The sequence below is a fragment of the Lepisosteus oculatus genome, chromosome 3 (assembly GCF_040954835.1).
Source record: "Lepisosteus oculatus isolate fLepOcu1 chromosome 3, fLepOcu1.hap2, whole genome shotgun sequence".
NCBI lineage: Eukaryota > Metazoa > Chordata > Actinopteri > Semionotiformes > Lepisosteidae > Lepisosteus > Lepisosteus oculatus.
Window position 1 is genome coordinate 7,403,277 of NC_090698.1, and position 25,531 is coordinate 7,428,807.

General features: G+C 49.5%; 2 protein-coding genes and 1 long non-coding RNA gene across 10 annotated transcripts in view; 2 read left to right on the forward strand and 1 right to left on the reverse strand.

Moving 5' to 3' along the window:
• LOC102684587 (calpain-5) lies at positions 1-13,606 on the forward strand. Its single transcript, XM_015340744.2, has 13 exons — positions 1-712; positions 2,115-2,280; positions 4,369-4,500; positions 4,712-4,923; positions 5,453-5,648; positions 5,795-5,988; positions 6,735-6,812; positions 6,898-7,075; positions 8,411-8,533; positions 8,629-8,825; positions 9,106-9,224; positions 9,890-10,026; positions 10,920-13,606. The coding sequence occupies exons 2-13, from the start codon at positions 2,116-2,118 to the stop codon at positions 11,094-11,096; spliced, it is 1,908 nt and encodes a 635-aa protein (XP_015196230.2). The 5' UTR covers positions 1-712; position 2,115; the 3' UTR covers positions 11,097-13,606.
• Positions 12,485-14,971, reverse strand: LOC138231840 (uncharacterized). Its single transcript, XR_011186816.1, has 2 exons — positions 14,881-14,971; positions 12,485-14,747 (listed from the first exon to the last, which is right to left on the reverse strand). It is a non-coding gene; the product is annotated as an uncharacterized lncRNA (long non-coding RNA).
• Positions 14,762-25,531, forward strand: part of LOC107076615 (transmembrane protein 272) — a 21,035-nt gene continuing 10,265 nt past the window's right edge. The window contains exons 1-7 of one of the 8 annotated variants that reach the window (XM_069186557.1): positions 14,762-15,065; positions 17,320-17,808; positions 18,043-18,251; positions 19,070-19,794; positions 22,155-22,327; positions 22,670-22,720; positions 23,248-23,436. In XM_069186557.1, coding sequence (XP_069042658.1) covers positions 22,171-22,327; positions 22,670-22,720; positions 23,248-23,436 — 397 coding nt within the window. In that variant the 5' untranslated portion in view covers positions 14,762-15,065; positions 17,320-17,808; positions 18,043-18,251; positions 19,070-19,794; positions 22,155-22,170. The other 7 variants (XM_015340747.2, XM_069186558.1, XM_015340748.2 and 4 more) reach the window with 7 other exon arrangements.

A 25,531-nucleotide genomic window follows, 5' to 3' on the forward strand; every position in this document is an offset into this window, starting at 1 on the left:
TATTTTACACGCAGGGATGGAAGTTGGCTGTGATGTCTGAGTGCGAGAGGCTTGGAGCACAAGTCTGAGTGAGCTTGAGGAAAAGCATAAACACACATGCACAGACGCTGGGATCTCTTCACTGCCAGACCAGGGACTCGGGCAGTGTTTGTCGCTGTTTAAGAGCAAGGATAGCCACACATCGCAGCGTGTTTCTTTTTTTCAGACGTCTGTGATTGACCTGAAGTAGTGACCGGTAGTGACCGGTTCGCACCCGAAAGGGAAGAGACGGTCTGAGTTGGGCTGCACGCTCCTGTGTGCAGTGCTCGACGGTGACGCGCGTTTGTTACTCTGTGTGCTGGCAGAGGGGGTCAGTTTCAGTGAGCGGCAGTTTTTAGGGAGATGGAGTCCATTGTCTAGCTGGTTGACGAGATGAAGTTACACCGGCAAGAGCTGAGCTGATCTGACTCAGCTATTTCACACACATACCGACACGGAAAAGCTGGGACAGGGGAGAAGGGCAAGACAGGGATATTTGGAGGTTCCCTGTGTTGGTGGATGTACTGATGGTTGGATTGGGGTGTCAGAATACCACCAAAAGGGCACAATGTGGCAAATGAATGAAGACCGCATTGACTTGGATGTGTAGCTCCTTACAGTAGGATCCCAGAGCAAGAGATTCTGCACAGGAAAATCATATCTGGCTAAGGAACATCTGGCTTGTAAGACAGAGGTGAGTATTTCTGTTCAAAGTTTAGAGCACTAGTTACATCGGCTGCATTATGGAACAATGAACTATTCACCGCACCAAGCTTGTGAATGGATTCTGGAACCCCGAGTGGCTGTTTTTGAACCTTCTGGTGTTCAGTCCTGAACGTGCCAGGCCTTCATTTCCACTTGGGTCTTTGTTTAATTTTTGTCCTTGGTAGTCCTCTTTAGCTCGATGTTTTAGCTAATCTTTTAGGATATTGGGTCCTTCAAGAAATGATTGGCGAAATCCCTCGATCAGCAAGCAACCTGTAACACACACAATGATAATACCCAGCCAGATCATACTGTTAACATTTGTAACTTTTCTTGTGCTCGTATGACTGATGTGTCTGTTCTGTATTAAGCCGGTAAGCTCTTAAAACCCTTTGACATCTGTGTGGGGGAAAAAATGATTATGTCACTTTTTTCCCCGCCTGGCTGAAACACCCCCAGATTGCCCTGAAGTCCATGTAGCAATAGTGAAAACAAATTCAGCCTAAAGGTGAAAATTCTCAGCGAATTCCAGGCAGTGGAATTCATGAGCAAGATGCTGCATGCATAGTTAACTTGATGCCCGGGTCTTTTCAGACTTCCTCAGAAGCAGCTGAAAGACGTACAAAATGAGAAGTAGGTCAGTGACTGCGCTAATTGATGGTAAACGATCGCGGGGGGGACAAATACGATCCCAGTTTCAAGCTGCAAGCTTGATCGTCTATCGTGTTTATGAACATGGGGCACGAGCTAGTCTAAAAACTCTTGAACTGCAGAGCACAGCGCTGCTAATTTGAAAATGTGTTGGCTGCAGCGAGTGCTGGATCTAGCCTGATCCTTATACAGCCCTGGTGCCAGCGCTGCGTCCCGGCCGAGCTATATTAAACAGTGGGAGTGCAGGCAGGCAGAGCAGAGGTAATAATAGTGAAATTCATCTCGTGTCTCTTGGTGGGTCAAGAGGGCACGGGCGGGGCCTGGCATTGTGCCTTGCATGCTGCCACACATTCTCTGGTACAGTGCCACAAAGTGCCACATATGGCCTGGCACAAAGTTACGTAGTGCCACACATTCCCTGGCACACTGCCACACAGTGGCGCACGCTGACACACAGTGCCACAGAGCCAGGCACCTGGTCACACACACACACTGCCAGCATAGCCACCTGGCACAGCGCACCTCCTCTCTCTCTTTCCCCGCATCTCCGTCTCTCTGTCTTAATATTCCCACCTGTCCCCCTTCTCTGAGCTCCATCCCGTCTCTCTCGTGCTGTGTGTTCAGTTCCTACCAGTCAGGGTGTATTAACCTCTCATTTTCTATCAGTGCCCTGTTGATGTGCTGCCAGCCGGTCTTTCTCACTCTCCCACCCTCATGCTTCCTCCTCCTCTCCCTCTCAGGATGCCGGAGAGAGTACAGGTGTTTAAGGGACAGCGTTATCACCAGCTGAAGCGCCGCTGTCTCCACAGGGGGGTACTTTTCCAGGACCCCCTGTTCCCCCCCTGTGCCGAATCCCTCTTCTACCGCCGGGCACCGCCCACCGGGATCACCTGGAAGCGACCGAGGGTAACTGGCACCGGGACAGACAGTCTCACTGGCAAAGACGTGGACTGACACACTGACGCAGGCTCACAGACAGGTGCCCGCAGACAGGTGCTCACAGAAGGGCTCAAGAGTGAAGCAGAAATAAGCAAGTGAAGCCCAAAGCTGTCAGTTTCTGTTTCAGATTCAGCACAGATTTGACACACATCCAGCACAAATTAACTACCGGCTTGGTACAGTTTCAGCACAGTTTCGACACCAGTCCAGCACAAATCCAGCACAGTTTCGACACAAGTCCAGCACAAATTCAGCCCCGTTGTTGTACAGTTTCAGCATAATTTCGACACCAGTCCAGCACAAATTCAACCCCGTTGTTGTACAGTTTCAGCATAATTTCGACACCAGTCCAGCACAAATTCAGCCCCGTTGTTGTACAGTTTCAGCATAATTTCGACACAAGTCCAGCACAAATTCAGCCCCGTTGTTGTACAGATTCAGTACAGTTTCAACTCAAGTCCCACACAAATTCAGGACAGTACAGCCCTAACAAAATCAAACACCAGTTTACAGGTGCACAAGTGAACGTCTCACCATCACAGGTATTGGATTTTTTTAAATCTCCTGTACAGAGGGAAGTGCTGTACTCTGAAGTGTGCTCAGTTGTTTGGCCTCCCTGATAGAAAATAACTCTTTTAAAAAGAGCAGGCGCTGGGCCGCTGGTGTGACAGGTTCGCTAAACCAGACGCCTTTGGGGGGCTATCAAGGGTCAGGGTCTCCTGGCGTAGTGTGTTGCAGAAAGATGGCAGAGTGATGAAACCTCACAGCAGAAGCAAGTCAGGCGAAATGTAGAGGAAGTTTTCTGGGAAGGAGAACAACTGCCATGTATGGATACACTAGAGACCACATCCAGGGGTATAAGCCAGCGACCCTCTCCGAGAACAGCAGTTGTCCCCTCTATCTAATTCAGGAACCCCCTCCGTCAAGCTAATTAAAGAGCAGCCTAATTCAAGGGCAGGGTCTAATTAAGGGGCGGCGTCCGTCCCTGTGTAACCATACCCCTGGCGGGAGAGTGGCGCGTGTGTGCAGGCTGTTCCTGAACGCTGTGTTTACTTTAGGCACAGGACCACAGCTGATGACTTTAGCACATGGCCGAGAGAGAGCGAGGAGAGAGGGAGCAGAGAGAGATGGAGGGTTTAGGGAAGAGGGAGAGAAAGAGTGAGACAGGGAGGGAAAGAGAGGCAAACAAGAGGGAGGGCGAGACGTGTATAGAAAATAACCTGAATTTTCCTTTAGAAATTCATATCAGACCGTATTCTCAGAAATTTAATATTGGGACAGAGATCTGCAGTGTGGGTTGGGACACTGTATTCATGTATATGATAGTATTTCTCTTGTTGTAGGGAGATACAATGACTCTCCTGCCACAGGACAGTTCAGAGTTGAAGGCCTAAGATCTCTGGTATTTTAGGCTTGTCCCTGCTGAGAGTCAAATTCCAGTGCGACATCTGTCACCTCATGCTGTACACACACAGTCCAGAGATGCAGTAAACCCTGGGCCAGCACATGCGGCTGTGTGTATCTGCATGTTTTTTTGGTGTTCATAACCTGTCTTTGTGCAGTTTACTGTACATGCAGTTTGTGAGGATTATATAACTGTGTGTATGCGTGTTAAGCGGTTGATTAGGGCTGCGACACCTGAGGCCTGTCTCTTGGCATCTCTCAGTGTCGGGTTACAGAGCTTAGTCAGTTTAGCTAAAATGGACACACTCCAGCCCACACAGTGCAGACACACTTATACTGTACCAATACAATAGGCACACTGCAGAAACACACAGCTGCACATACACCTAACACTATGTAAACTCGCACCTTCATACTGTAGCACATAAACACTGAAGAATGAATGCACATTGAAGGTGCACACACATTGTGGACTCACACCTGAACAAATTACACACACACACACACACACACACACACAGTCAACAAACAGCTGTGCAGTCTAGATACACATAGAAGCAAGCAAGTTCCAAACAGAGAGGTTCTTGTTCAAAACGTATTGTCCAACATCAGAGTCCCTGGCCATTCCACCACTCTGCTCCTCTCTCCCAGGAGCTGTGTAAGGACCCCAGACTCTTTGTGGATGGGATTAGCTCCCGGGACTTGCACCAGGGCAGCCTGGGTAACTGCTGGATGGTGGCCGCCACTTCCTGTCTGGCGACTGAGCCCTCGCTGTGGAAGAAGGTGAGGAGGATGTTAGAGCCTAGAATCGACTCTCTGATCTTAAAGCGTAAAACAGATATATCTAGAACCGACAGTGAAGGACAAGAGCAGGGCAGGAGCTGCAATGTACAAATTCAGAAAAGACAAGCTCAAGGGCTCTCAACAGATGGATGGATTTTCTGAGACCTCTCTGTGTTTGAGGAGCTGAAACAGTGCTCTCTCTCTCCCCCAGGTGATCCCAGGGCACTGCGAACAGGAGTGGAACCCCAAGCGACCAGACCTCTACGCCGGGATCTTCCACTTCCGATTCTGGCGCCTGGGCGTGTGGACGGACGTGGTGATCGATGACCGGCTGCCCGTTGGGCCGGACGGCCAGCTCCTGTTCTGCCGCTCCACCAACCCCCGCGAGTTCTGGAGCGCCCTGCTGGAGAAGGCCTATGCCAAGTGAGACCCTCTCCCTTTCCCCATCATTGCCTCACCCCTGACCCCTGACCCCTGACCTTTCACCTGGAGATGCTTGTTATAGAGTGTAACAAATAAGGGTTGAGTTGGATGTCTAAGGTTCTCACCCCTCACCTCTCAGGTGAACTCAGGTTGATTTCGTCAAGTTGATAGAGGTTCACTTGACCGGGTACAAAAAACTGAACTAAATCAGGATGTTATATGCGTGTATTTTTTTAAATAAAGAACTGGCTCATGTGAACTGGTCACAAAAAGGTCACGTGTTTTATATAAGGTAAGAATCCTTGTCCATGATGTGTTTGGGAAAACAGCAATCCCCCATCCCTCACCAGTAAGGAAACCCATGCCTCCCTCCGCCCAGTGAACAAGTCTGATCCTTCCTCACACTCATGTGAACAGGACAGACCCAAGCTGATGGCTTCTCTGCCTCCCTCCCTCAAGCCTCTGCTGCTTCGTTCTGTCTTTCTCTTTCTTCACCCCTCCCCTCCACCGCCTGATCTCTCTCTCCCAGGCTGAACGGGTGCTACGAGGCCCTGGAGGGGGGCAACACGGCCGAGGCGCTGGTGGACTTCACGGGAGGGGTATCGGAGCCGCTCTGTCTGGACCGGGTCGGGCTGGCCCAGCACCCCGACCAGAGGAGGGCCTTGTACCAGACCCTGAGCCGGGTGCACAGCCGGGGGGGAGCCCTCATCACCTGCTCCATCCGGGTCAGAACCACAGCTTCCTATACAGTCCTTGTGCCTCTCTCCATTAATTGCCCATCAAAAGCACAGCTTCTCCTGGTCTTTCCTGCTAAGCATCGTTTGGACAGTAATCGCCCCATTGAGGTGCCTCTTTCACCCCTGTCCCGCAGCCTGGCGAGGGGGAAGGCGTGGAGTCGGTGCTGGACTGCGGGCTGGTGAAGGGCCACGCCTATGGGGTGACCGCCGTGCGAAAAGTGAGGGTGGGCAGTGGCCTGCTAGCCCTCTTCAAGAAGTCCAGTTTGCACATGATCCGAATGAGGAACCCCTGGGGTACTGCGGACTGGACTGGGGCCTGGAGCCATGGGTAATACACTGTGATCTAGGCTAGTGACTGGGGTGCAGGGAAGGCTAATATACTGTAATACGGACTGCTGGCTGGTCTGGAAGTAGGACTTATGAGCTATAATATAAATAGACCAGACAGAAGCAGTAATATACTGTGAAACCGACTTATGTCTAAAATGGAGTTATATACTCTAATATAGTATAATGGCATTTAATCCCACTACTGACACCATCTGTCACAGGGGCCTGCTATTTCTGAGTGATCATCTGGGGCCCAATACGGGTCATAACTCAGGCTTATCCAGCCCACATCACGAAAAGGATGCCAATTTATTTAAGATACCACCAGCTGGAACACAATAAGAACTGAACCTAGCAAAAAAAATATTTAGGACACCTTAGGACAGAGAATTTGCTTATCAGAGACAGACAGAGAATAATTCATTTTTGCATTGTGGAGAGGCTGTTCTTGACATGTGTTACATACTGGGGCCCAGGTGACCCCTCAGAAAGTGGAGGTCCCGTATAACAATATAGACAGACTGGAACCTCAAGCCAAGATCTTATGTACTGTAATGTAAACGGGCTGGACTGCATGCTGTACAATGCAGTAACTCTGGTGTTTTTCACTGGTTTGTCCATAGTTTAAGATATAAATAGTACCGACTGGAATAGTCAGCAGACCGCAGACCAGTGCTTTTAATAACACTGTTTGAACTGGGAGTTGTAGCTCTATGAACAGTGTGTGTCTGGTGCCCCCTGCAGGTCTCCACAGTGGCAGCAGGTGAGCCGCAGTGAGAGAGAGAAGATGGGCGTCACCGTGAGAGATGACGGAGAGTTCTGGTGATTATTGTTTCTGTTATCGTCATTTCCTAATGATCGCAGGTGGAGGCCCTCATTAGCCCTCCGTCTCTCCTCTCCCCCCCAGGATGGAGTTCGATGACTTCTGCCGCTTCTTCACGGACGTGGTGGTGTGCCGGCGGATGGAGCGCGCCTTGCTGTGCCCGCGGCCCAGGTGGCGGGAGGCGCGGCGCTACGGGGAGTGGTCAGAGGGGCGCTGTGGGGGCTGCGTCAACCACCGAGACAGCTTCCTGCACAACCCGCAGGTGCCCCGCACCGGTCCTCCGCTGTCCAGAACAGGGTGGACACGCCTTTCGCCCTCAGCTTTTCGGGAAGACGCCACCGCCACCCGCCACCCCTTGGCGTATTTCCACATGTGACTTCGCCCTTCCAGAGCGCAGTCGCTCGGGATCTTCAGACACGGTGGCAGAGGCAGAAGCAGACCCACCTGCACACGTTTAGGCCGTGAGAGCTGCAGGAGAAAGATTGACGTGAGCTAGGAGAGACACAGAGACGCCAAGGCACTGCAAGACAGCGACATACTAAGGGACACACAGAGTCTGGGGGAGACGTCAAGACGAGCTGTGAGACTTTGAGGCTTTTGAGGAGCACTAGGACACACGAAGTGAAGCTGAGACAGTTTGGCCGCAGTTGAGAAACACTGAGACATATTAAAGAGGAACAGGCCAGTTATTACATTTCAGAAACAAAATCAATCAACTGACAGTTTTGCTAAATTTTACAAACTCCGAATTAAGCACGATATCGTGAAATTTGTGTATGTACTGTACATGTTGTCGCAAACCCTGGTCTTGCCACAGGCGAGAGCGAGAGTTTGTAAGAATTGCGACATGAAGCGGCCCTTCCTGCTCACTAGTCACTGTAAGACTAATGTAATGGGATATATGAGCGAATAAGTACAGGTTGTGCAGCAGATATTTCACTGCAGAAATGTCCCAACGTGATCTGCATGCAGACCTATCAAATCATTAGTATTTGTCTGCAAAACCATCTCAGGTGCTCACGAGAGCAATGTTTCTATTGGATTAAAAGAGATGGATTCTCAGTCCTGCTTGTTCACAATGTCATAGGGAAGCGTCACCTCACCGGAAGTTTTGTCGACTTGTTCTGAATCACAGAACATGGCGCTGTGCATACCTGGACATTTCTTCTATTCTGTGATGTAAATTAGAGCTTTTAGATGTTACTGTGTATATTTTAGTTTGTGGTTTGAAATGCACTCATCAATGCTGATTCTGTCTAACCCTGAAATAGTAAAATAGCTTAGTAGTTCCCTTTTAATATAGACACACTGAGAGGCTTTGGAAGATATATAGGGGCAAAAGTCTCAAAGACACTGAGGAACATTGGGTTGGACTAAGACACCTGGAGATTTTGGAAAACCCTAAGAAACGCAGTCAGGCGCTGAGATGTGCTTTGAGACACTACGAAGCGCTGTGGAGAGATGTGGGGAAACACTGAGGATCTTGGGGAGAGACCTTGACTCACTGAGGCGCAAACTCTTGTAGCGAGCGTCACGCCGCCGAGCCTGACCCGGTGGGTCAGTCGGGTGCTAACCTCCCTCTGCCCCTCCCTTCCAGTTCATGTTGGAGCTGCAGAGGGAGAGGGACGAGGTTCTCATCTGCCTGCAGCAGGAGGACAAGAGGGCGCGGAGGAGAGAGGGAGCGGGAGAGAACCTGCCCATCGGCTTCGAAGTGCTGAGGGTGAGAGAGGGGGCAGGAGGGTGGGGAGCTCCGGGGGGTGGGGGGGCTGGTGGAAACGAACGCCGGGTCTCGCGACTCTCCCTCCCCTCCTGCAGGTGGAGGCGAACCGGCGGAGCCGAGTGCAGCGCGTGGGCGAGCAAGCGGCCAGCTCCGTCTACATGGACTCCCGCAGTGTCTTCCTGCGCACGGAGCTCTCGCAGGGCCGCTACGTCATCGTCCCCACGACCTTTAACCCCGGGGGCGCCGGGCGCTTCCTGCTGCGCGTCTTCACCGAGACCCACGTCGGCCTCAGGTCCGCCCCCACCGGCCCTTCCCATCCTGCCCCTCTCCTATAATAAAAATAATATAGTTAATTATAATCTCATTTAATGATAATGATTGAAGCTTAATTTATATAGCGCCTTTGAAAGTAGCTTCTCACAGAGCTTCTTTAAAGTAAGAAGAGGAGACAACAGAATTACACACTTCCAACAAGGCTCTGAGTTTCTCTCTCCCTGCCTGTCGGCGAGTCCTCCCCTGTCCCTGCTTCTCTGTGTCGGATTCGAACCCTTTTCCGCTACCCTCTCTGGCAGGGAGCTGAAAGAGGACCTGCCCAACCCCTCCACATGGAGCTGCTGTGTGCCAGCCTCCTGTCGCGTCACCGCGGTGACCCTGCGGCAGGCCAGCAAGCTGGGGCTTCCTCACTGCAGAGGTGAGGCGCCGCTGGGTGGGGTGGGAGGAAAGGGGCGGGGCCATGCAGAACAGGGAGGGGTGGGTCTAAGTGGGGTGGGGGAGGGGCAGGGTTGTTAGGGGTGTGGCTGTGCTGGGGGGGTCTAAGTGGGGTGGGGGAGGGGCAGGGTTGTTAGGGGTGTGGCTGTGCTGGGGGGGTCTAGGTGGGGCAGGGGGGAGAGGCAGTGCTGGGCTAGGAGGGGAGTGGTGGGGCAGAGTGGGAGAGGTGGGTCTGGGCTGGGCGGGGAGGGGTGGGTCAAGGTGGGATAGGAAGGGGAAGTGGCGGGTCTAGAGGGGAGTGGTGGGGTGGGGCAGGTTGGGGTGTGGCTAGGCAGAGGAGGGGGGAGGGGCGTGTCTAGGTGGGGCAGGGGGGGAGAGACAGGGCTGGGCTAGGAGGGGAGTGGTGGGGCAGGGTGGGGAGGGTCAGGGCTCAGCATGGAGGGGAGGGGCGGGGAGGGGCAGGGACTGCCATTCTGTCCCATGTCGTTGTTTTGATTCACTAAAGCGAGATGATCACTAAAAAAGCAAGCTGCCCTTTGCCACTGCCCTCCTGAATTTGAGTACACCCAACCTTGGCAAAGTGGAGCGCCCCTGTCCCATGTTCAACAGTACACCTTGCGAGTTCTGGTGTGTGTGTGTGCCTGGCAGCCCCGGACGTGTACGCCGTGATGCGATGCGAGGGGAGCGCGGTGCGCTCACGCGTCTTCAGGGCCACCAGCAATCCCCAGTTCAACCTCAGAGCCATCTTCTACCGGAGGAACCCCGAGAGACACGTCAAGATCGAGGTGAGAACTGGCACACGGCCGCCGCACACTGAGCCTGTGCATGCATTGATCACGGCTTATACAGAGAGAGGCGCAGAGGTTCAGAGCATATCCTTACACTGGTATGAACAGTACATATACAGAGTGTGTAGTGTTAATTTACAGTGTATAAATAATAATTCCTTATGCTTGTGTAGCACTTTTCTGGACACTCCACTCAAAGCATTTTACACGTAATGGGAATCCCCTCCACCACCACCAGTTTGCAGCCCCACCTGGATGATGCGACGGCAGCCATAGTGCACCAGTTCGCTCCCCACACACCAGCTCTCAGTGGGGAGGAGAACTGAGTGATGAAGCCAGTTCATGGATGGGGATTATTAGAAGGCCATGATTGGTAAAGGCCAGGGGAGAAATTTGTCCATGACACTGGGGTAACACCCCTACTCTTTTCAAGGAATGCCCTGGGTTTTTTACTACAGAGAATTAGGACCTCAGTTTAACATTTCATCTGAGGGGCAGTGCCTTTTTTACAGTATAGTGTCCCCATCACTATAGTGGGGCATTAGGACCCACACAGACCGGAGGGTGAGCGCCCCCTACTGGTCTAACACCTCTGTATATACTAGGTGTATTCTCTGTAGACACTGAAATCAGACCTTGTACACGATATATGCAATATATAGAGCAAGTGCTCAGTATATTAAAAACAGTTGGCCAGTACATGCACTATTCAGTCCAGGTGCTGTGTAGAGCACTTGTACAGCAAGTACTGGAAACACAGGGTCAGTTCAGCAGTGCGCATGGCTCTGTTCAATATAAAGAGTGCAGTGGCTCCAGTGCTGGAAGTCCTGTTGCCCGGCTCTGTGTCTGACGTGTTGGGTTTGTGCCTGCTGCGTGTGTGTGGGCTACAGATCTGGGCCAGGGGCTTGCTGATGGACACGCTGTTGGGACGGGTGCGCCTCCCAGCCTGGGAAAATGAGAAGGAGAAGAGCTGGGTGATTGACCTGCAGGACGGGCAATCAAGACCCGGAGTCAGGAGTTGCATCCACGTAGATACTGCCTCCAGTGACTGCCTGACTGACCTGTGAGTGCCGCCTAGTGGCCACTGATGTGAACTGCAGCCAGGGGGACCAGAGATCAGGAAGTACAGGCCAGTACCATCGGCAGACATCCCTGGAACACTGAAGGGTTCACTGCAGGAAGAGCTAAAACTACACAGTACAGCTGACTGGTATAATGGCTAAATACGTGTAGTATGGAACATCACAGTAAGAGCACTAACAGGCAGTAAATAATGAAGGCAGGAGCTTGGATTTTTATCTTGCCCTAATCTGAAAAATGGCTGCTCTCACAGCACAGTGCCACGTCCCTCCTTACTTGTGCATTATTGCACAATCTGTAATCATAGGAGCAAGGAAGGGCAAAAGACAGGGAGCACCACCTACTACAACCATACAACCATAACCATAAGTCTACAACCATAACGACTGCAGTCTGGAGCAACCAAATTTTCCTTGCCAGTACTGAACGGACCCAGCCCTGTTGAGCAGATCCATACGTGCAGCAGGTGCAGTCCAGGTGCTTGGATTTGATCCTCAAGCCCCAGAGTCACACTTTTACAAATGGCTCCACTTCTGCCAAACCTCAAGCCTGATGAGGTGTTTCTTGGAACGGCGGAAGGTTTGGAAAGCCTTTCCAGCACAAGGGGGTTATGTCACTGTAACGGACTCTGTGTAAAGAACGAACTCTGCCACAGACAGATGAGGGTATAGTGTGTGTAGTGTTTCTATGGCAGCCTGGACAAGGTGGTACAGCACACTGCAGCCAGGCTCCGCTAGGTTCTAGCGCCCTCTGCTGGCTAGAACTGCGCAGCACACTCTTCACCTCCCAGCACATCTGGATGTGCTTTCAAATGCAAGTAATTTTCGAACTCGTAAAAGTAGGATATTGTTCTTTATCTTGGACAAAGTAGCTGATTGTCAGCTTGGATGAAAACAAAGGGGTTTGTGAAGATCCTGTTGGGGGGAGAACACGTGTCTTGTTTGATTGTTTTGTTAATGCTTGTGTCTCTTAACAGGTTTTGAGCCAAAGCAGTGTTGTAACAGAACAGGAAGCACAGCTGTTGCTGTCTTTATACCAGCTGTCGCTTCATTTAGTGAATAAGTCTCTTGAAAGATCTTAAAGAGAAATGTTTTTTCTAGCTGCTGAAAAGGAAGTCATGCTTATTTAGTTTTATCAAGCTGTCCTCGTGCAAACAACAAAGCATATCCCTTTTAATTTATGCTGAAGAAATACTTTTTTAAGAAAGAGACTCATCAGGTGTTTTTTTATAAGTGTGTGCATACAATGTAAGAAACGTGTCTACGGATCCTTTGGTTTTGGGTACAGTGGAATGTACTGTATTAGGAATAATTGAAATTAAGTGCATGTCTGACTTTTGCTGTGCAAAGCCAATTAAAACATGTAAAACCCGTGGTAAATTTTCTGTACTTTATGGAAAGGTGGTGGTTCCTCAATGCACATTTTCCACATCTCATTTGAAAAAGAAAACAATGTTTGCAAGGCTTTTTAGTAGAGGGTGTTTCCAAACCTGGTCCTGGGTGTCCAGAGTGTCTGTTTAAAGCAGCGTCACCTGAAGAGCTGGGAGACGCTGGTGAATTGATCCAGTTGATCCATACTGTAAGTATGGTAAATCCCATGCCTTTTCCCTCAAATTAAAATTCAAATTTTCCAACACTAACGATGTTCTAGACCTTAGTAACTTCACTTTCTAATCCTTCTGCTTTCCGCCAACTTGCTCATAAGTCTTTTATTTGTATGGATATACAAATGGTGTGTATCCCAGACGGGGCGCCATCCGGACATGTGGGCAAGAGAATACGATAGTTTCTGCAGGCTTTCCTTCCAGCCTGCCTCTTACCAGCCTAAATCAGCTCATCATTGGTTTTTATTGGGGAAAAACATAAAGACTAATGCAAATGTAACAGATCTACAGCCACATTAGCCCTCCCAGGACCAGGACTGTCCCTTCTGTTCCAGATAGCGGAAGGATCTATTGGGAGAGTTGAACTTGGAGTTTTTCCCTCAGACGTTTTGATGAAGATGTTAAACGTTCAGAAGCACTGTCTCCAGTGTAGAGCAGCCCAAGCAGTCCTGATGGCCCAGTGTGCACAGTGACAGCTTGTTGAAGCTCCACTATCTTTATAATCCATTTGAAAGTTGAGCAAAATGACTTTAAATACGATAATAGGGCAGTAGTTTTAGCAAGGTAAACTTTCCTAAAGCATGGTGTTGTGCCTTTAGTATATGTCTTAATAATGTTAGTATTCTTATTTTTCTATGTCCAGCCTGTCAAAATAAAATCACTCTACCAAAGCATCAACCAGCAATCTCTGTCCAATATGGTTATATTGTTGAAAAATCAGAAATTGTGCCTCTTCTCTATGTCAGCTAGGTGAGCTCTGGTGCTTCTTGGTGAAACACTTTGTGTTATTAACATATTCAGCTGTCTTTACAGCTCATGTTTGTTTTTATACGGTTCAATAAAACTTGGATGAAATCTTTTGTTTAGTTTTATTAAACTAAATTTAAAATTTCAGTTTCAGCATGCGTGTCATTTATTTACCTGTATATAAAAAGCCACTTCTGTAATATCTAATGTAACATGAGCCTGATGGCTTTGCAGATGGTGTTCATCACTAGTAGAAGTGGCAGGGACAGTGGGAGCTGTAGCAGCACTAACACCAGTCTAATTCACACCAGCGTAGCAGCACAAGAGCCATTAGAGATACAGATACCAGGCCAGGTCAGGTAGCACAAGGGCAGTTGTGAAACTACAAGTAGCAGCACTGCAACAGCTTTATCAACCTTTCTAGAGTCTGTCCAGATCCAGCTGTGTGATAAGAAGTGTTACACCACTCTGCACGAACATAGTGCCACATCCTGCAGTACAGAAAGCTGTGCACACACACCCCGGAGTCCACACACACACACACACCTGCAAACGACGCATATGTACACTTCAACACAACCTCACACTGATAGATGCACACACTGACACAAAATGTGCAGGCACGCAGCCTCACAAATTAAGGACACACATTCTGATGTTTGGATACACAAAGCCATGCTTTGCCATTGTCAAATACACACACATTCTCTTGTCACAGACACTCATCTGACCACAAGCACTCACAGTCCAGAATGCAGCCAGACTCTAGACTCAGAGGAGCTCCCTACTCTCCCTGACCTCTCCTGCTGCCCTCCTGTTCTCTGTTCTGTCAAAATTAAACTGCCCACTGGATTTTAGAGGATTTTAAAGAAGCTGCTGTTGACTCGTGAAAAGAAATGTGATTTGCCATGTGAGAACCTCCTCACTGTGGTCCCGGGAATTGTGGTCTTTGGTAGGACTGTCGGACTTTGTCTTCACAAACACAGTGACTCACACGCGCACCCACACTACAAAGGGCTGGACTCTCTCCCACAGCTGTCTGAAACAGCTGATGAGAACACACAAGGGGAAACAGCTGATGAAAACACAGGCCGTGGACAGAAAGGGCAAAGAAACCAGAGTCAGCAGAGAGCAGCAGTCTTCTGGGCCAGACCTGAGGCAGCACGGGTCTGCTGGGCTGCCAGGAGCACAGAAAGCCCCAGGAGGAGAGAGACCTTCACACTCTGGGAAAATTAGACGAAGGAAAGCAGCTGCTCACACACGCCGCTGAGATTCTTTGCCCAGATCACTGTGAGTTGGACGCGGCTCCTCTGTAGTTTGCAAGGCTTCTGGTGTACACAGGGGGCAGCCCTGTTGCTCTCACGCACAGGCAGGGAAGGAGGAAAAGGGTTGGACAGGAGGTTACACGCTCTTCTCTCGACTGTCTCCTCCTTCTCTGCTGAGTCAAAGGCCGGGCGCTGACTCGGCCGGGGCTGAGCTTCAACCTCGAACACTGGGGAAGAGTTTCTCCGACTGCAGCCGCGGACGTCAAGCCCCACTAGCGGTGTAATTTCACTTTCTCTCTTCGTGTCCGCCTGGCGTCACCCTCTGTGGAAGCAAGCGGCAGGTAAGAAACTTGCTAACCCTTCGCCAAAAGAAAAAAACAAACAGACACAGACGAGCTTGTATATCGGGGGGTGATTCTGTGTGATAACACCCCCCCCCCCCCCGGAAAAAAACAGCCCGAGTTCGTTTGTATAAGCCCGCGTTTTGTTGTCAATACTGGCGTTGTTATTTTGGCATGTTTCGGATAACAAAATAATGGACCTAACAATAATAAATACCGTAGAAAAGGATGTTATTACTTTGTATACATAAACTAAAAAAATAACACTGGTGTCTGGTAGGAGTTGGCTTGCATTATAATAACATATAGTAATACTGCAGTTTGAACAGTTTGAGGTCAGAAACGCGTTAAAGTTCGGGGCCCTCGGTCTCAGCGGCTGAGCAGAGTTCCTAGTCGGTGTTGGGCTGTCCGGGCGGGTCCGAAAGGAATAACAAACAAGCTCAAGCAATAATGACGACTAAGTGCAGACCACTTTGGTTTTTACCTACCAAAGCGACAGCGCTATTCGGTAATGGATTCAAAGTCCAGGCGCTCTGTTTTTGCACAGACGCCGACTCCTCGAATCAGCCCGTTGCGAAACGAAAACAAACGAAAGGCAGGTTTCCAATTGAACGTTGCACGTACATAACCCCGTGGTCGCACGCCAGTAAATTAAATAAACCCGACATTGCTGCAAACACGCCAGAACGTGCCTTTTGGGCGTTTTGAAAATCGAGTCTGTTTTACTTTCTCTGCGATCATCAATCCTGTACAGACGGAAGCAGTTCGGAGGCTTCGCCTCCTCGCAGACCTCACAGTTTTCATGCCGCTAGCAGTCAACTATGATGAAGCCGATAAGGACGAAGATTTCAAGCCCGACAAGAGTCATCGTATCAGATATAATACAGAGTAGGTTGGGTGTTGAAGAGTTGTGTATGTGGCCCTTGTTGGTTTTTTGGTGTCTTACAAGATGGAGTCCCACCAAGCCCTTTTTTCTCAAAGGACCTCGCTCGAGTCTGCAGGGTGGGGGAGCCGGCTTGCCAGCGCTGTGAATAGCAGGGACCTCAACCGCCGGGCTGAAGGGAGATTTCCCTTTAGCTCAGCTGGCTGGGTCCCTGTTGAGTGACGCCGAAGGCCCGGGTTCGAGTCCCCAGCGGTGGGGGGCCCGACCTGAGGCAGCAGCGGCGAGGGCACATACGTGAACCCCAGAGCGCTACAATAATATAATAGTGTAGGTTGACTCGTTTGCGGTCAGTAACACGTTTGAGTCCGGAGTCCCAGTCTTGGCGGCAGTTCTTTCAGTCTGTGAGAGTCAGTGCTGGATTTCCCATGAGGCACAGCAGGCTCAGTGCCTAGGGCCTGCGAAGGAGGGAAACACTAGTTACCTGATTTAGCATTAGAATAGATTAAAGTGCATCATGTCAATCAACGTCATTCAATTGGCGTTTTTTCAAAGTGAAAGTGCCTAGGGTGAGAGTGAAACATTACTGGAGCCCTGGGAAAAGTACCTGGACTGAATCCAGAGAGGTGGAGTTTTTGAGAAAGGTGAGAGAAAGGTTATACTCAATATTCAAATTGTACACTTTCTAATGCAGTTTGCAATTCGAACACAACATCCTGGATTTAAATTCTGCACCTCTGACTGCACATCCTAATGTTGTGTTTGCCTTTGTTATCGCTTCCGCACACTATTTGAGCAGGGGAGATAATGTCCCTGGATGTCAGGAGAGCAGCTGGAGTGTCTCAGGGGGTGACCATCCTCTGAGTGCCTCTTCCTCTCTCAGGCCGGTTGTTGAACATGGTGACTCCAGGCCTCGCACCACCAGCCAGACATGTGCAGGGTTTGGAAATGATGTGGGAGTGCAATTTTCTCTCTGCGCTTTTGGTCTTAACTGTGGCTGTGTACAAATGTGTAAGTGAATTGCATTGATGTGACACTTTTCAGCCCAATCTAACTAAACACATACCCGGTTTCATCAGAGAACTTGTTATTTTTGTTATTTATGTTTTTGGAAGTCTGGCCAGCTGCTGCCCACCTTTTTGTGTTGGGCTAACAGATGCTTGTCTAACCCTTTCTCTTTGCGTGCTTCTCTGCCCATCTTCCAAACTGGTCACCACTCCGCGCCAGGGAATGAGGGAGGATTCTCACAGCCCCATTTCCCAGCCTTTTCCATGCTTGGCTTGCTTTGTTTTTGTCACGATCATAAACCCCCCTCTTAAGGCCTCTCCGGCCTTTTCCCGTTTAGTTGATTTTGTGCATCTGCCTCCTATCCAGCCCCTCCCTATTCAAGCCAGACGCTCCTGCCATTCTGGGCTCAGTTTTGGAAGATGGACGCTCTGGAAGCCCGCCTACCAGCAGGTCCTGGATTGGCCCGACGGCATCGGCTTCGCAACAGCGTCCTGACCATCTGGGTCTGGGGCTTTTATTCCCACTTTTATTTTAACCCACTTTTATTCCCCATCCCTGCACTGGATCCCGTTCCAGTTTTTAAACCTTGTCTTGTCTCGTTTGGATTACCCGGCTCTGGACTTTTGGACTACACCCTGGAATTCCCTTTGGACTCCCTTGGACTTATACGCCTGGACCATGCCCCCCCCCGAGCACCAGTGCACAGTCGTCACGCCCCCCTGTTCATCAACCGGTCTCCTCCCCGTGTCCGTTTCTCTTCTCTCCGGATTCTACCGTCTGCATAGGGTCCTGATCTACGCTTCTTGACAGTTTTGTGTCCCGTTGGCTGGCTGTGTCTGCCTCCTCCAGCTACAGGTCAGCGGGTGTACTCTGCCACTCAGATCTAGAGTTTTGAAAGGGGAAAAACTCAATTAAAAACATGGTATCGGTATTCCTAAAAGTTACAAACATTTTCGTAGCTATTTCTTACTTGCCTTATATGAAACAGCAATACTAACAATAGGCAACTGAAAAGATCAGAGTTGTGAAATGGCAATCAATATTGTGATTTCATTTTATTGAATATATTTTATATGGTGTCTCCTTCAGGTGTGCTCAAAGCCCAGCCTTGACTCAAACTGCGTTCTTTCTTTTTTCACTTGAAACACCATATACAGCAACCAGGTTGGTCTGTCACGCCTTACAGGAATAAGGAAGTCTCATGTTTGGTGTGTTCTATCAGGCTTGCTTTCTCTTTCTCGTGATTAGCCTGAATTAACGATCCCTGGAGGACAGGAGACTGCCGCGGATACACCAAGGTGAGTGACCACGTTCTTCGGCCCAGGAATCTGCCAGCCTGTGTTCAATCACAGCTGCAATGATTTTCACCAGTTCTGATAAGATAGGCAGTTTGTTGGGTTTTCGTTTGAGTCTGGGTCTGTTAGAGACTGAGCACTGTTCATCAATGCTGAAGGTCTTCAGTTTCCAAATGAGGAGTCGTCAGACTTGCAGTCCTGAGGACCTGAGTTTAGCTCTGGGAGTGTGGAGTTTCATGCCCTCCTCCCCGCCGTCGTCCAGAGTCATGCAGGATAGCAACGAGTGGTTAATTGTTAATTGGTTAATTCTGAATTGCCTTCATCGCTCCACTCTCCTCCTCACTGAGAGCTGGTATGTGGGAAGCATACTGGCGCACTTTGGCTGCCGTCACATCATCCAGGTGGTTCTGCACACTGGTGGCGGTGGAGGGGAGTCCTCACTTTGAGTGGAGTGTCCAGAAAAGGGCTATATAAGTGTAAGCACTTAGTCTTAGTCCTATTCTTATTCTTGAAAAATCAACCACTCCAGCCAGGGCTCAGTGACTTGTCTCTCTTGAAGGGAGCTGGGGTCTACCTCCTCGCTCTGCCCTGCAGAGGCTCTGGTGTCCCTCCGCTCTCCACTCTCCCAGACACATTGTTAAGGCAGCTGGCTTCCAGAACTGGACCCCCTAGAGTCAGGCGGCCGTGCAGGTGACCTAATGCAGTGTTTTGCATTTTTTCTTGCCTGCCGCGAAACTCAGTTGTCGTGATCCGTGTAGAATGTTTCAGTGCTATCACCTGACGGATCTGTTTTCTAAAATCCCCTACCCACCAATTCGCAGGTGTTTCTATGCAGGACCTGGCTGTGAAAAATCCCCAGAAGCCTGGGCTGGTCCCACACACAGTGCTTGCACAGAGGGAGCCCAGTTCCCGGCATTGAGCAGCGAGATGTTGAGGCTTGGGGCATTCCAGTTCAGGAGGCTCCAGCTGTCAGAGCTGCTGCGCTTTTCTGTTTCATTACTGGTGCAGTTTAAAGTTGGTGGTGGAGGGAAGGTTTGGGTTTCTCAGCTCCTGTTCATTCTTTAGATTCCCAGCTGCTATCAGACAGGCTGCCAGTAGTAGGCTGATGTAGTTCAGGTGGGTAGCTGCGTCAGCATGTGTAGGCTGCAGGAACAGGTAAATAGGTTTATTCCATAATGAAAAGAGAAGAAAGAAAACACAACATTTTGGAGCCTTCTTCAGGTGTGAGGGAAGTAGTACGCATCATCACCAGCCCAGAAGCAAATGCCACAAAAACTATTTTTTGGGAATTCACAGTGCAGTGCCTAAGAAAGAGTCCAAACTGGTTAGGTTCTGTTTTCCCAGCAGAGCTGTGCTCCATTAGCTCCTCTACCTTGCTTTGGTTTTAGGACTTGAGAACACAATCACATGATCTGGCCAGTGGACAATTCTGGTGTGGCCTTGCCCAGCCTGCCCCAGGTCGAATTCTTGAACGATCCAGGGACTGAACCGAAACTGTCTCTCGGGTGACCCCTCCTGGAATCACCCCAACTTAAACAAACCCCAGGTTTGACCTGTTTTTTGTGGAATTTGCTTCAAGGACTTTGACGTCAGGATTCCTGTCATACCTTATTTTAAAAAGACATGAGTCCATTTTTATACCCTGCATTTTCCTGGTTTTAAATCCAGCCCATAGCTGTTGTATTGCTGTCAATGGCTCCGGCATCAAATTACATATGTTCCTTTCTTCTATGAGCTTTCATATTGCTGTGGGGAAGAATTCTGTGTGCTGACATCACAGCCATGAGGGTGCAGATTCCTTCCTGGCTCCATTGCCTTCAAAACCAAAAGGTCCTCGGTGACGTCCTCCTACCCCACGTTCAGACTTGAACTTCTCCATCAGTGGTGATTTTGGATGCTTCCATTCCACATTAGATGTTAGATCTCTGATTCATAGAAATTAGACCTCAGTGTCATCACACCTCTCTCTCTGTGTGCTAAACATTCAGCCCAGGCTAGGGTCAACAGGTCGCTCAGCTGGTAAAGGCTCTTACTTGAAATCTGAGACGTGTGATTGCAGGTTTGAGCTTGGGTCACTAGCCGACTGTGACCAAGATATTCCCGACAGCAGAGCACAGTTGGCTGACTTCCACCAAATGTAGGGTGGGATTAGTTGTCCAGGGCTCTTTTGGCTCCTGGTGACACAGTGACCCCAGGTAGCCTTGTGGGTGCTTGCAGGCTGGCCTTGGGGGATGATAATGCTAAACAGAGTATCTATTACTTTAAAATGATATCAAAACACTTATTAATGCATTGAAACCTTTGTAGAAAGGAACTGTAGAAATAAATACAATCATTAAGTAAAAAGTAAGTGCACTAAATACCAAGAGAGGTGAGATCAGGAAGGCTGAGCCGATGGGAACGTCTTATAAAAATAACTTCTATATATCAATTCGCCTAGATTTCGGGAGGCAAAATCACAAATTATGTCTTCATATGATAGTTGTTGACCCACTGCGAGATTGATGCACATGCTGGCCACTCCACTGAGACGCTCTGACTTCAAGGAGTGTTTTAATCACCTTGAGAAGGAGCTCTGAAAAGCTCCTCTCTGCTCCTGCAGCCATCACATACCCCCATTAATGAACTTAATGTGTTTTAATGCTGATTGCGCATAATTGCTGAACAGTCCTTGCACCACGTGTTTGCTTTCACAATTTTAGGATGATCCACAGCAGCAACCCCAAGAGGCGCTGTAGTGAATTTCTCACTCACATTTGAACATTTGGGTAAAAAATTTTGTGTTCCACATGGCCAGCAGCCATATCACCCTGCAGCTCCCAGCTGGCAGCCCTACTGAAGCTCAGCAGGTGTGAGCCTGGCCAGTACCTGGATGAGAGACCTCCTGAGAAAAACTAAGGTTGCTGCTTGAAGTGGTGTTAGTGGGGCCAGAAGGGGGCGCTCACCCTGCGGTCTGTGTGGGGCCTTATGCCCCAGTATAGTGAGGGGGACACTAGGCTGTAAAAAAGGTGCCATCCTTTGGATGAGACATAAAACTGAGATCTTGACTCTCTGTGGTCATTAAAAATCCCAGGGTGCTTCTCGAAAAGAGTAGGGGTGTAACCCCAGCCTCCTGGCCAAATTTCCCCCTGGCCTTACCAATCATGGCCTCCTAATTATCCCCATCTCTGAACTGGCTTCATCACTCTGTTCTCCTCCCCACTGAGAGCAGATGTGTGGGGAGCGTTCTGGCGTACTATGGCTGCCGTCACATCATCCAGGTGGGGCTGCACACTGGTGGTGGAGGGGATCCCCATTACCTGTAAAGCCCTTTGAGTGAAGTGTCCAGAAAAGAGCTATTTAAGTGTAAGTAATTATTGAGGGGGCCCCCTGGCGGCCTCAGGGCCTCGGAGCCCTAGTTCCAGGCTAGAGGTCTAATCCGGGCTGAGAGATCAGCGAGGCAAACAAATCCAAAAGGGTAGTCGAGATGACCAACGCCAGATGGTTCTTTGTGTGGGTGGTCAGAGGTCTGAGGGCAAGGCAGGCTCAGGAGGCGGAGAGATTCCTAAATCCCAGTGAGGACTGGGAGTGAACGGAGGGTTTAAATAGTGAGGGAAGAGGAGATTGAATAATGAGGATTAATTGATGCCTAGTTTGCCTATGTCCGGGGCCAGCCCTGCCAGTAAGCCTGCAGAAGCCACCTGGACGGACCGAGACAGAAGGTCAAGGAGGAATATCGGCTTTCATGCAGCACAGTACTCATATCTGTTCTTACCTGTCTTGGCTAAATGTAAGTGTATCAAAATTAAAAGAATTTATGGTTTGTTTTCCTATTATTGTGAAACATGCAGTTAAAACACAGAGTTTTTCAAAGGCTGAATCAAGTCCTGCTCCTTTTCTGCTTTTGACTCTCTCCCCTCTCTGCAGGAGTCTGAATACACCAATGGGCGAACAGAGCAGTCCTCTACAGGTGGATGTGGGGACGGAGGAAACATCTGAGAGAAACCCTAACCAGAATGACAGGGGAAATACAGGAGTGATAGATTTTCTTCAATGCTGCTGTCTGCTTCTACTGACCTTACTATATCTTTTGTTCCGAGGTACCTAAACTGCAATATACTGTACTCTTGAAACTAATCCTGAACACGACCCATTCTACAGCGAAACTGCAATGCAGCCTTGTTGCCACCAAGTGGCAGTGCTGCAAAATAGGACCAAAAAATGACAAAACTTTTCCTGGCTCACTGGGTGACGATGCATTGGTTTTTAGAACATCAGCTCTCCCAGGCAGAACCAATGAATCAGTTCTCTCCCAGTCAGAACCAGTGAATTAGAGTCCACTCCAGCTCATTGAATGGCAATACCTCAGCAGGCAATTCTCTGGTCTTCTTACTTCCCTCATTCAGGCTGTGACCTCTCTCCTCTCTTTATCATTCCACCAGCAATGGTCATCATCACTCTCTGTGTGCTACCCATCGCTGAGATCGCCATAGGTAAGTACACTCTCCCAGGAACTCAAGAAACCACGCTAACAAAAGAGTCCATTGGACTCCTCATTTACTGTGTATCTGGTTGCTAACAGCTTAATGATAAAAGCTGTTTTCCAGCTGTTTTCTAGGCAATTGGTTGGGTAGCTTGTTCTAGACCTCTGCTGTTCTTTGTATGAAGAGCCCTCTATTTACAGTGCACTTCCTATTAGTTTCACACTCGCTGTGGATTGTGGTGTAGTCTTCCGGGATGCCCTTGACAATAAAGTTGCAGGGTTTGGGATTCTTGTTTCAAGCGCCCGTGCGGTCTGCTCTGTTCAAGGACTTGCATGCGTGCAGACTTCCGCAGTCTTCTTCAAGGAAATGGAATAGGTTGGCCAGTCTCTTCCCTCCTGTTTTCTTGTCTCTCTCGCTTCCTCACTGTAGCCTCACTCTGGGCTAGTCTCTCTGACTCTCTGCATCAGTGCGTCCGTGTCTCCCTGACCGCCTCTACCTCTCTCACTGTGTCGTCGCCTGTGTTTTTCTGTCCACAGGCGCCTTGTATCTGAAGGACTGTCCCTTCAAACCCTTTGTTCCCGTTTACCTGCTGGTGATGGGAGTGTTCAGCCTGTTGCTGGGCCCTCTCCTCATCGCCGCCCAGCTGACTGGGGAAAGGGCGCAATGGCTGGGCGTGGCGGCAGTGAAACTGCTGTGCACTTTCCTGTTCTGCTGGAGCAGCGCAGGTACGGTGGCTGTGCAGGGCTGGCAAGGGGAACTGAGGGTTTACTGAGAACCTCTGGGTTAGCGCATACAATCGCTGTATCGTTCTTGCAAAATACCATGCCTTCTCACGCTGGCAGATCAGTTAATGGGACTAATAGATAGACAGATAGATAGATAATACTTTATTAACCCCGTAGGGAAATTCATGTGTTACAGCAGTCCAGCCCTAGACAAGCAAAAACAGACATCAGAATAGTTATAAAACAAAAGACAACAAAATAAATACATAGGTGTGTGCAAAATGTGATGATCATAGTCAATGTAAAAACAATATAGTATATGCAAAATGTGCATAGGTTTATACAGACTGATTGTCCAAAAAGTACAATGGAGCAAACATGCTGTCCGTAGACTAGCAAATGAAGGGCTAACAGTCCTTGCCTAGGGCAGTGTTATACACCCTGACAGCCGCCGGGAGGAAAGACCTGCGGAAACGTTCCCTTGAACACTGAAGCTGGAGCAGTCTGTTGCTAAAGGTGCTCCGCTGCCCAGTAACAGTCCCATGAAGTGGATGAGAGGTGTTGTTCATGATGGCTGTGAGCTTGGTCAGCATTCTCCTCTCGGCCACCGACTCCATGGGGTCAAGGCTCATCCCCAACACAGTGCCAGCCTTCTTGATAAGTTTATTGAGCCTATTTGCATCTTTTGTCATGATGCTGCTGGCCGAGCACACCACAGCGTAGAAGATGGCTGCCGCCACCACTGATTCATAAAAAATGTGTAGCAGTGTTCCACACACACCAAAGGACCTGAGCCTCCTAAGAAAACAGAGTTGGCTCTGACCTTTCTTGTACTTGTCAGTGTTACCAGACCACTCCAGCTTATCATCCAGGTGTATCCCTAAGTACTTGTAGGAATGTACGCCCTCTATGTCCTCACCCTGGATGGAAACAGGGTTCAGCTGAGACTTATTCTTTTGAAAGTCGAAGATAATTTCTTTGGTCTTGCTGGTGTTAATCTGGAGATGGTTAAGATGTCACCACTCCACAAAGTTGGTAATCATGCTCCTATATTCCTCCTCCCTCCCCTCTCTAATACACCCCACAATTGAAGAGTCATCTGAAAATTTCTGCAGGTGACATGTCTCAGAGTTGTACCTGAAGTCAGAGGTGTAAAAGGTGAACAGGAATGGAGCAAGGACAGTCCCCTGTGGAGCCCCAGTACTGCTAACAACCTGTTCGGACACACGGCTCTGTAGCCGTACATACTGTGGCCTGCAGGTCAGATAGTTTATAATCCAGGACAGCAGGGGAGTGTCCACCTGCGCCGCCCTTAGCTTATCTCTCAGTAAAGGTGGATGGATGCTGTTAAAGGCACTGGAGAAGTCAAAGAACATAACTCTCACAATGCTCCCTGTCTTCTCCAGGTGAGAGTTAGCTCTGTTTAGCAGATAGATGACTGCATCCTCCACTCCCAAGTGTGACCGGTAAGCGAACTGCAGGGGGTCCAGTGCTGTACTCACCAGGGTTCTGAGGTGGTCCAGTACAAGCCTTTCCAGAGTTTTCATTAGGTGTGATGTCAGTGCCACTGGTCTGTAGTCATTCAAGACTTTAGGGTGCCCCTTTTTGGGTACTGGCACCAGGCAAGATGTCTTCCAGAGCATCGGAACCTTTTCTAATCTCAGGCTGAGGTTGAAGATGTACTGCAGCACTGAACCCAGTTGGTCCGCACAGATCTTTAGCACCCTGGAGCTGACACCGTCAGGACCCGCTGCCTTCCCTGCATGGAGTCTCCTCAACTCCCTTCTGACCTGGTCAGCTGTGATGGATAGGCCGAGGAGGGCAGGGGAAGATGGAGTAGGAGTAGGAGGGATCACATGATGGGGTGACTGAGGACATGAAGAGGGTGTCTGGGGTGAAGGCCTGTGAGGTGAATGGACAGTGGACCCTGTATCGAATCTGTTAAAGAAAAGATTCAGCTCATTGGCCCTCTCCAGGGCTCCCTCACTCTGAATAAGGGGCTTTAGCATGAAATCAAGATTACAGATGCACAGTGGAAACAGTGTTGACGTTAATGATGCATTCTTGGAAGAGGCTTTTCAAAACCCAGTTTGAA

What these genes read in the sequence shown, in the direction of transcription:
- LOC102684587 (XM_015340744.2), top strand. Translation starts at nt 2,116, where the DNA reads ATGCCGGAGAGAGTACAGGTGTTTAAGGGACAGCGTTATCACCAGCTG. An exon ending in GCTTCCTGCACAACCCGCAG is followed by an intron (nt 7,076 to 8,410) that starts GTGCCCCGCACC and finishes CCTCCCTTCCAG; the next exon opens with TTCATGTTGGAGCTGCAGAG. An exon ending in GAGACCCACGTCGGCCTCAG is followed by an intron (nt 8,826 to 9,105) that starts GTCCGCCCCCAC and finishes CCTCTCTGGCAG; the next exon opens with GGAGCTGAAAGAGGACCTGC.